Source organism: Helicoverpa zea, chromosome 13 (genome assembly GCF_022581195.2).
Source record: "Helicoverpa zea isolate HzStark_Cry1AcR chromosome 13, ilHelZeax1.1, whole genome shotgun sequence".
NCBI lineage: Eukaryota > Metazoa > Arthropoda > Insecta > Lepidoptera > Noctuidae > Helicoverpa > Helicoverpa zea.
Genome location: NC_061464.1, coordinates 10466205 through 10477640, shown reverse-complemented (window position 1 = coordinate 10477640; position 11436 = coordinate 10466205). Strand labels below are relative to the sequence as shown.

Here is an 11436-nt window from a genome sequence, read left to right as displayed (position 1 = left end):
TTTTTCAGCATTCACTTTAATGAAATCGTACAAACAACTTGATACTTCATTGGCCCCTCTTTTGGCAATACCTTCATGCCACATGTAGCAAGTCGCAGTTTTGTTTCCAAGCTCAAACACTGTAAAGTTGAAAGTATTCAGTTTCCTTTTATAATAAAATATGCTTACCTCACCGTGAGGAGCCTGCAAAACTTTTTGAAAGTCAAACGTAGCTACAACGATTTCAGGATTTTCACATGCTTCTGTTTTATCAGCCTGTTTAAGTGATCGAGCTTTCTTTTTTTGTGCTTGATGTTCAAAGAATCTTTGTTTTTCTTCATCTGTGGGAAATTGGTTGTTCTCAAAGATATGGCAAACTTCGCACAAATCTTTTTTGGGCTTATGAAATGCTAAGTTGAAATTAACATTTACAATGTCACGGTATTGACGTTTGTTGGCTTGATTATTGTATATATTAGGATCGTACCATTCAACATACAGTTTATGCATCTGGGAAGTACTTTTTATGTTATTCAAGTACAGTTTTTTAGAATCTTTGCGTGTATAGTGCGAATCCACTCGATCCAAACAATTTACATGGTCTTTTACACTTTGTACCATTACTTCATCAATCACTCAAGGTTTATGGTCATACATTCCTCTCTTGTCCTTTTCTACAGCCGCTATACCGTCATATTTCTTCCAAGCCGTTGTTATTATTCGTTCACCAGAGGATATTGTACTTAAAAACATCTGCTTACATACTCTTTTTGTTTCCTTTTCTGTAGTTGGGAGATAATAAACATAGGTATATTCACGTTTGTGTTTTACTATTTCAGTGGTTTTACGCCCTTTGTTAATCTTTTTTGTGTACTTTATAACAAACTCCCACTGCCTATTACGATCGCCCAGATTCCAAAATTTTGAAAAGATAGCCTCTCTTTGCTTTACGTCATAGTTTTCAGTACACTTGTAGCGACATTTCTTTCCACATGGCTGGCCTAACACCTTTTCTTCGATTTGTTTCCCTTTTTTATTTATATAGGATTTTCCTTCATTTTTTAATTTCTTTCGTTGAACTACACACCAAAGCTCTTTGTGTACAAGTCTCTTCTTTCCTATGTCTGTTTTATATGTTTTCTTCTTGGCAACCTTTTGTGTAGTCGGTGTTACGTTAGTGGAAGTGCCTGTTATAGTTGAAGGTGTTGGAAGATTTAGATAGACTTCATCAGGCCTAATGGCATACGCTTCCAAGCATATGGCACAGAAATTATTTCCACATGGATCTTCGTGAACGGGAACTGGTGACGGTATTGGTGTTGAGTTGTCAATTGACGGTGATGCACTTTTAGAGATTGCCTCTGTTTCTTCTGTTATGGAAACTACAGGCTCTTCAGGCTTACTTCTCTCAGGAATGGATTTTTCAGGAATGCTCTCTTCAGGTATAGAAGTATTTATAGGCTCATTCTTGTCACTGAACACGTTATTATCATGCATTATATCTTGCAGACATTGTGTTAATTCTTCATCGGAATGCACACGTATTGGTGAAGAATCTCGATCTGCAAAAATAGATACAATAATAATAATTCCTAAAATAAAAGTAATACGTGACCATGATTGGTCTAATCTAACCATACCTACCTATGGGAGTTGGATAAGTATCAAACTATTCGTTTATAGAAGACTAGCTGGTGCCCGCGACTTCGTCTGCGCAGGTTTAGTATTTCGAACAATATGTTTACAAATTGTAGCCTATGTGTTATTCTGATGTATAAGCTATATTATTGTAAAGTTTCATTAAAATCCATTCAGTAGTTTTTGCGTGAAAGAGTAACAAACATAAATACATCCATACATACAAACTTTCGCGTTTATAATATTAGTAGGATAGGTTACTCGCAACTAATTTTCCTACCAAAGATCCAAGAGTTTTGTTTTATTCAATTTGAAGTTTTTGAAAGTCGTACATCCGACAAAATATTGTATACATAATGCAGTTATTAGTGTAGAAAGTGACATATCCAACTGACTAACTAAGTTGAGGTTACGTGTAATAATGTCGAAAGTGACACCTCCGACAAAACGTCTACTTTTAAGTTACATGTAAGAAAGTCGGAAGTGACACATCCAACAAAACGTATGCTTTTAGTTACATGTAACAATGTCAAAAGTGACACATCCAATAAAAAAATCTACTATACGTACATGTAATAACGTCAGAAGTGGTATATCCGACAAAATTGTATGTTTAAATACCATTGAAAATAGATGTAACTACCGGAACCTACTTTATTAAAGGGAATATACTTATGCTAGCTGTTCCCAGCGGTTACATCTGCGTCTTTGGTTACTGCTCTGCTCCCGTCAGTCGTAGCGTGATGTTATAGGTACCTATACTTAGCCTATTCTGTTTCTCATGAGTTTGGCTATCTTATACAAAAATAATTATTTAAATCGGACTGGTAGTTCCAGAGATTAGCGAGTTTAAACAAACAAACAAAATAAAAAACGAAAAATCTCTTCAGCTTTATAATAATATTATTATTGGTATATATTATACAAAATACAGATGGTTTCATATAGTTAAAGTCAAATAGTTATAAATTATTCATTATTGAAGTGGCTGTATAATTTACAAACTTATTTTATCTGCTAAGTAACATCAAAGGTGCTTACCAGGTTCTGTAGGTATGGAATAATCTCCACAGTCACTTGTTGTCTCTTCCATGATCTGATAAACTGGATCTTGTTCATTAGAATTTACTAGATCTAAAATCCGTTTAGAACGTTTCGACATTATGGTATATTTACTTGTTTAAACGTAAAAAAACAATAAATCACCCGCAAATTCACCCGCGCGAGCGCTCCTCCCGGTGACAAAGTGCGTAGTGGCAGAACCGCGCGCCCCGCGCTCTCCGTCCCGCGGACAGCGCCGGTTCCGTCACTACCGACACTGTTGCGCGGACGAAGTTATTGCAACCGACAATATTAACTTAACAATTGACTAAATAAAATGATTTTTAATAAAATAAAATATTACATATGACAGATTTTTTTATTGTGATTCTATTTATGTAAAAAAGTGAAAATCAGTAAAAATGTATTTCCGACATTGTTAATAGGGACCATCGATATGTGTGCAGAAGTTGAGGCTGACGGATGTCGGTGAGTATTGCGCACATAGCGTTCACCTTCATAACCAACACAAAGTCCACACCTAAAAATTAACTGTTCATTCATTCGCGATAGCACATCAGAGTTCGTTTTTATTTGATTATACGCCCAAATAATCTTTTCAATCAACATGTCGCGATTTGTGATTACGCGGTCAGTGTACACCAATGTATTAATATGTCCCCACAAATAAAAGTCTAAAGGCGTGATGTCTGGTCAAATATAGAAAGTCAGCACGACAGTAGATGAAGGGGACCATGTAACTGTATCCCCTTTCCTATTTTTAAAATTGAGGCGTCTAGCCCGAATGACTTCCCCACAATTGCGAGGAGTTTCTACCCCCTGAAACTAAGTCCTCCAAGGTCAAGGTAGGGATATTCCTAACAATGCCCATTCGGGTAACCTGGAAACGGGGGATTTTAGCACTATTATTTTAGTGGTTGCTGGACGGTACAGGGTGTCCGGTGGCAATATAAAAAAGGTGCAAAATATTTTTTTTTTATTTCAATGACTGTAACAAAGAAGTGCGGGTTTTATTTATTCAAAAATTATTTCGTCTGAATGTTGACCATCACGTCGGACTCATTCTTGGAATCTGGCTTCAGTAATGCGCGCCACTCGCTGGAGACTCGGTGGGACGTCGGGATGTTATTAACCTCGCGAACAATATTTTCTTTTAATGCTGAGATGGTCGGTGGCGTGGTTTCATAAACTTTACTTTTGAGGTACCCCCACGGAAAAAAATCCATGGGGGTAAGATCCGGCGACCTGGGTGGCCAGGAGATGTCAGTTAAACGAATTATCAATTTGTTAGGGAACAAATCACGAAGAAGCGCCATGGTCTCCCTAGCAGTGTGAGAATTAAATATCTTCCACTAAATTCTAAATACATTCTTGCATTCTCTAGAAGTGCTTTCTTAAGTTGTATGTCAAGTTCTAAAGCAACTTTTATTTTTTCTAATTTCACGGCTTGTTGCCGTAGAAGTTCCAATATTTCCAGGTTTTTGTTGGTCAAAATATCATTTTTTTCTTTTTATGATTGATACGCTTATATGAATAATATTGTTTTGTAAGAGGAAGTATGTGTAGAGAGATTACGAAACCCACGATACGTAATAACAACAAATATATTTGTCGGAGGCGTCATCAGCAAAGCCCAATTATACGTCAAAATGACGTGCAACCTCTATTACAACAAAATGGCGGCACGAGGTCCTAATGGCTACTGAGTTGGTTCAGAAGTTAGCGGCTATCCGACGGTAAACTTGAAAGATACAGAGATATTTCGCCGCGGTATACGTCAAATTTACGTAGATTGGGCTTCTAGGGTTAAATAAAAAAGCTGTCAAAATGTAAAAAAAAACATAATTTTTATCCAACTAACCTGTTGAATTGTTTTTCTTTTAAAATAAGTTCAGCTAAGTCTGCCTTTGCTTTGGCTTCCCTTAGCTGTTCTTTCAAAATCTGCATCTCTATATTGTGTTTTTCTGTGGCCCGCACAGGTCTATCCTTGTACTCCTGCTCTATCACACTATTTTTTAAACCTGTTCTAGTGTTAGAACGTGCAGGTGACTTTCTTGCTGATGGGATGGTTGTGATAAAGGGTTGGGACATTTGGGATGTGGAAGGGATTGGTGAATCAGGCAGTACAATGTGATCTTCGGTGGCTTGATCGTGGGAAATGACGGATGTCTGCGAAACATCGTCTAAAACATAATGCTCTATTTCTACGGCGTCTGGTATTTGTGACTGCGAAGACTCTAAAAATAATATTAAATTAATTATAGTCAATGTTTAACGAGACAATGTTTAAAAAGATTATTTCCATAAGAGCTATAAACACCTTCAACTAAATCGGAATCAATAGCATTGTCGATTCCAACAATCAGAGCTGGGGCCACCATGGACACATCAGGGTCAACGACAGCATCGCTGATAGATGGCCCTCCTCCAGTAGCTAGCCTATGTTGGCGTTCTTTCGTCAAGGCCTCCCTTTGACGCTGCTTTGTGTTAACCCTTGTGGGTGCGCAGTACTTCTTTAACTGTTGCCTAAAATATTAAAAAAAAAACATATGCATACACTTATTGATACATTAGAAACTACACCTCTGCCTTTCGAGGTATGGCGTGATCTTGTTATGTTACGATAAATATACATAACACGTATTAAATAAAGCACAAAAACATGAGTATGTAATGAATGAATATTATATGTAAGGTACCTGCGGCAAATAAGGCCCACCTAATTTTAAAACCAAATAACTCAGAAATTGTTGTAAAAAAATTAAAGAAGTCTAGTTCATATGAATGTTTATTTATTTGCGATTAAAATAAAAGGTTAATAGTAATACAAAAAACAGTATGAAAAGAAACATAACCATTTTTAAAAACACTTACCGTGGGCCTTATTAAACTACCATAGTAAATTAAGGCCCAAAAATATTTTTTTATTTTCTTATGAAATAATCAACGAAACATAACGTTTATGGCACTTTTCAGCTAATAGAACAAATGAAAATGTTTTCTTCACATAATCTTAAGAGATAATAACAATGGGCCTTTTTATCCCCCAGGGGGTAATAAGGCCACTTATTAAGTTATCACAAAATTTCTTATACTAAGACTAGTAATAACATATTCTAAATCAGGCTTTTGATTAGGAACTGTTGGAATTAAATTAGTTTAGAAGTTATCGTACTTCAACAACTAAGAATTTACCATTATACACACAAATATTTAGGAAAAAATAGGTACTCCTTTGGGAACTATACTTATTCATCACAGTTTTGACAGTAAAAAAAATCTTTATCATTTTTGGTTAGCCCTAGGCATTCTTCGTGGTACCATATTCTGCATTTAACACACTGTCTCATATCAGACACACGATTTTCATTGCAAGCTGGGCAGAACCAAGATTCCTCTACCGATAGATTGCTTCTTTTTCTTTTATCCCCTTTAGATCGTTTCTTTTTTTCATTTTTAGTCTTCTTTGATTCTTTAGGTTTTCTTTTCTTTGTCAACTTATTTTCTTTCAATGTTTCTTGTTCCTTAAACAGATCTTTGGTGACTCGTTGGCCTTTATAATTGATGGCTTTTCTCCTAGGTTTATTCTTTGTCACAGCGTAGTTTGGCGTTGGCAGTAGTTCTTGAAAAGGAGACCTAAATTTATTGTCTTTGAGGTTCGCCAAAGGTACGTTGTCATCAGAACTAAAATCGTCGCTGTCTTCGATATTTTCTTCAGAACCATATATATTATCCATGGCCAGTGATGATTTGTTTAATGCCAGTTGTGTTATCTGCAATTCAATATTTGTTTCAGAGTCTGTCTCGGATCCTGAGCTGTAAATTATTGGACGACGATATATAGGAGCCCTGTGAAGTCCTGAAGTGGATGGTTTTGGTGACTGGGTCGGAGTAACAATGATTTGTGCCTTCTTTGGTGTTGTTTCTACATCATTCAAGATATTTTCAGATGATTGAATAGTGTCTTCATGCTCTTGGTTAGTTAAGACCGACAAATTATTTAGATCCATGGCGCTTTGAGCAGGACTTTTCTCGGGTAAATCAGGAACCTGCTCCAAATGAGATTGAGAATCATCCTCGTTTCGAAGCTGTTCTTCTGGCTGATTGACAGTATAATTATCTGGATGATCTGTGTTTGAGCCTACTAAAGCGCTGGGTTCTGTTGGTGGAGGCAGCTCTGTTAAAATTGATGGAGCAAATGCCTCGTCAGGTAATATGTCAGGGTTGAAAGGGTACAAGCCCGTAGCTCGAAACCCGTTTACTATATTGTCGTGAGTCAAACACTGTGACCACACCTTTGTGAAAATTGTATTAAAACTGGTTTTCGTTATGCGTCTTTCAGGATTTTGATACATGTATCTTAAAACCTCTTGATCCCAATAATGTTCAAAAGACTTATTCACAGATTTGTCCAGAGGTTGCAGCTCGTGCGTAGTATTACTCGGGTGACAATAAAGGACTATGTCATGCCGGTCTGCTTCCTCAACGATCGTGTAATCTAAGTGCGATGACGCTCCATCGAAGATCAACAAAATTTTTCCTTGAGTCTTATATTTTGCCAAATGTTTAATGAACTCCACGAATAGTTCAGTTGTCATGCTCCCTTTTGCTGACATCTTCACGAAACTCCCCGCGGGTAAATTGTCACTAAATTCAGGTTTCTGCCTCTGTCCTTTAAATATTATCATCGGTGGAATAGCGGTCCCGACAGCATTGACACACATTGCGATCGTGACATTTTGAGCATGCTCTGGCGCTATTAAATGGACTCGTCGAGCTCCTCTTTGTGCTAGAACAGTCTGTTGATTATGAACAGTCAACCGACATCCCTTTTCGTCTATGTTGTAAAGTCTTTGCGGGTGTGTTATAATTTCAAGCTCGTCATAAATTTTTTGGATTTCTGAGAAGTGTTGGCTAACGATTGGTCTGTTTAGCTTTTGCGCCCTAGCTGGATTCATGAACTGTGCCTTTCTCTTTGAAATTTCTGGATGCCGTTTCAAAAACATCTTTAGCCAGTCTTTGCCAGCAAGGCCAATGTCTGCGTTGAAGTTATGTTTTAGCTCATATTTTTCACAAAAAATGAATGCTTGTCTGCGAATAAGCTTTGGAGTAAGTGGCATCCCTATATTTGCAAATCTTATGATTCTGTTGACAAGATCACATTCTTGAGCTTCAGTCATAATTGAACGGCGTCCTAAACATCGCATTGTATTTCCACTTTTCAAGTGGTTCCTTAGCGTACGTCTAGGTATATTATATCGCTCTGCTGCACCACGCTGCGTCAACTGCCCTCGTTGTACGGCTGCCATAGCAGAACGCAAGTTTTCTTGAGTCCACGGAGCTCGACGTGGAGGCATTTTTATTCGATCTGTGAGTAGAAACAAAAATCAAGTTGTATAACAAAGGTCGGTTAATAAGGCCCATGACCTACTGTAGTGGGCCTTATTAGACGCATAACATGCTTTATAAAATCATCAATTTAGAACGAAATTAAACACTTATTTTTAATTAATAGCATAGAAAATAACTAATTTGATGTTTAATGTTTAATAAAATTACGTTTATAGCTTAATAACAATTAAATCAAAATACTTACATTTCTTTATCACCAAATTTTATAAATCCGAGCTGTGCAGCGAACCCTGTCACAAATCGTTCACTACTGGCAAGATGGCGGCGCGCGGCGGCCGCGCGCTACCAACACAGCGAACCTAACGGTCTTGTGCATCTGTGAGTCAAGTTCGAACCGGAATTGAAATATTTTAGCGCGAGTTTTCAAATGTGGGCTTTATTACCCTCCGGGCCTTATTTGCCGCAGGTACCTTATGTAATTCTATGTATTTAGCAGCCACTTACCTGTTTTGTAGTGAGAGGGCTAGCATTATATTCGGACGTAACACGAATCCAAGCGTCGTTTTTGTGCTGTAATGTAGCTCCGCCTGTATCCTTATTTTCTATAATGTTACTGTATTTTTTAAGTTCATCTAGAAAATGTTTTTTTTTCGATCGGGCTAAAGACATGTTTTTTTGACTCCATTATCGAAAATTAATAACTTGTAAGTAAATACGAAACTATACACTTTCGATAAGTACTAACAAGTAAACATGAAGGAGAATCACAGATTATAATGAGGTGACGCGCAATCACTGGTATGTGCGTTTGTCAAAAAAATTAAACGTATCTTTATAGTAAATAGTGCTCTTTTATATTATTACATCAACTTTTTAGCGTTATTTTTGTAATAAATCAAGAAAATACACGGACAAAACTCACAACAAAAACAACGTGGTAAGCTGCCAACCCCAGATCTTTGTCTCTCTGAGCTCTCTGTACTTCTTCAGAGAGCTTCCTCCGTTTATTCACTGTAAAAAAAAAGTTTTATTTAATTTTGTGCAAATACTGTTTGTACCTCATCATCATCATCTCAGCGTTAATCCCAGTCGCATCCGAAGCCTTCAGCTTTGGAGTCTGGGGTCTAACTGCTGTCTGTACTGGCACTTTTTGGAGTGTTAAAAATGTAGTTGTTTGGTGTGTAACTACCACCGCCGTTATCACCACCACAATCACCACCCGTTACTACAGCGCTACTGCCCTGAGCTACTTCTGGAAATGGTGGGAAGTCAAAAACTTCTATGATTGCTTCAGAGGCTCTGCTAGCAATAGCTTCATCCGAATCACCACCAAACTCCGCAGGGAAGCCATTGCATTTAGTACCTAAAATTGATGCTACTCGGTCCAAAACTTCATCAGGAGGTATATAAGACTTCCCTCCTCCATTCTGTAAATTAAAAACAAAGTTTAGAGCAACCACAATTAAATGTATGACTACATTAATCCTTACTAATATAATATTATAAAAGAAAAAGTGAGATTGTTTGTTTGATACGTCTTTTAGTAATAATATAAATTTAAATACTGACCTTAAGGTTATTTTGTCTTATGAAAGCACTACGCTTCCTTGCAAACTTCTTCAAATTTTCCCACTTGAGTCGAATTTGCTCAGGACGCTGCATATCTCCCGTAACAGCACTGAACTCCTGTGCAATTGCCTTCCATGCTTCTTCTTTTAGTTTATTATTGGTTGCGTTCGTAGCTTTGGTGGTTATTACTGGATGTTTCAGGATCATGTCAAGAAGAATTATACTGTCCTTAACAAACTGCTCAGCCTTAATCTGAAAGTAAATTATAATTTAGGCGCGAATTGGTGGCATGCGAACCCTTTTGTTTTATCTGTTTACTTTTGTGTTCTGTGTACTTTATAAATACAAATAAGATTTCCAACCAAATCACAAGTCGATAACTCGAAACAATTCAAAACAGTTGCGACTGCGAGCGAGCGCGGGAATTTGACACCGCGATATCGCTAGCGTCGCGTCGTTTGCTGGCAAATGTCAAAAATGCGTTTTATTGCATCATGTTAGAAAGCATTTCATCATTATTTTATTATAAAATTTCACCGTTTTTATATAAATTATAAAAGCAGGTTTTTTTTTAAAGTACAATTTTACTAAAGCTAATATCGTATATAAGCAGAAATAATATTTTTCACGAGAAACAAAACGTAACGCATTTTTTGTGAGGGAAAGGACCTATCTGTCTTTAACTGTAGATAACGTTACGGAAATTTTGTTATTGCGACGGCAGTTATTGATAGATCAAAAGTAACAGTAAAACTCTGGTAGCTAACCGAGTTTTACTCTTGGTACAGTATTGAGATCGGCCCTTAGGGTTTTGCTATGAACGGCAACCTTTATTTTGATAGCTAGCCGGGGTCATTGACCCTTGAGTACTTGTATATGTATTTACACATGTATTTTTAAGGCTACATTAAATTCTCCATTTCCATAATATTTATGAATTTAAGGAACACACTTGAAACTAAGACTATCGGCTGGGAATGTTAAGTGGTTCTATGATGTTGGGCTTGCCAACCTTCCGACAGGCAGGGTCCTTAGGTGCTGATGAGGGTAAACGTGTTAATAAAACAACAGAACTACATGTCTAGGTATAGTCAAGGCAACCAATACCTACTAAGAAGTGCCCCCTTTATTGAATATACTACGCTATTTATACAAAGGAAAAGCTACGTGCTTATCTTAACTAATTACTATCTTATTAAATATCTTATTCTGTACGAGGCATTCCTATCGTCTACTTATCTTAACATTATCAATACTGACTAATCACTACGTGATCATAGACCACACCACAGTTCTAACATGCAAAAAAAACACTGTTAACCTTGGTCCACTGTTTGTAGGTTTTGATGGTGCCACCTATACTATTTAAGCGCACGGCTAAGTCTCCCACTGGCGTCGACTTCGCTCTCTGGCATTTTGTGTTCTCAAGAAACCCTTCGCCATGCCAGTGTTTCTTTCCATAAACTCAACCAGAGTTTCAACCTGAGCCCACGAAGGGTGAGACGACCTCTCATTTGGACTGAAACATTATTGTATGATAAACAAAATAAACACTTCTTTAATTAATATTATTTTAAACTTTACAACCAGAAATATAACTTTTAATTTAACTGATGGAAATGAAGGAAAGAAATAAAATCGAGAGTTAATGATTATATTTTCTTTATTATATTATAATATCTACCTATACGTTTTCATAACATATCATCATCATCACTCTGCGTACTATCACTACTGTCGTTTCCTACATTTATTATGAATCTTTCAGTCATTGCTTCCACATTTCTGTCCATGGCATCCATTTTGGACTCAACTATTTCTATGACATGCTTTATA

General features: G+C 36.9%; 3 protein-coding genes across 3 annotated transcripts; all 3 read right to left on the bottom strand.

The window, feature by feature from the left end:
• Positions 1–327: 327 nt before the first annotated feature.
• On the bottom strand, positions 328–2897 carry LOC124635725. Its single transcript, XM_047171676.1, has 2 exons — positions 2659–2897; positions 328–1541 (listed from the first exon to the last, which is right to left on the bottom strand). The coding sequence occupies exons 1-2, from the start codon at positions 2777–2779 to the stop codon at positions 616–618; spliced, it is 1047 nt and encodes a 348-aa protein (XP_047027632.1). The 5' UTR covers positions 2780–2897; the 3' UTR covers positions 328–615.
• A 1607-nt stretch (positions 2898–4504) lies between these two features.
• Positions 4505–11136, bottom strand: LOC124635724. The gene is made up of 7 exons (XM_047171675.1): positions 10553–11136; positions 9601–9852; positions 9173–9458; positions 8954–9042; positions 8536–8633; positions 5000–5205; positions 4505–4916 (listed from the first exon to the last, which is right to left on the bottom strand). The coding sequence occupies exons 2-7, from the start codon at positions 9805–9807 to the stop codon at positions 4528–4530; spliced, it is 1275 nt and encodes a 424-aa protein (XP_047027631.1). The 5' UTR covers positions 9808–9852; positions 10553–11136; the 3' UTR covers positions 4505–4527.
• LOC124635723 lies at positions 5219–8162 on the bottom strand. Its single transcript, XM_047171674.1, has one exon. It carries the CDS (start codon positions 8034–8036, stop codon positions 5928–5930), a length of 2109 nt encoding a protein of 702 aa, XP_047027630.1. The 5' UTR covers positions 8037–8162; the 3' UTR covers positions 5219–5927.
• Positions 11137–11436: the final 300 nt, after the last annotated feature.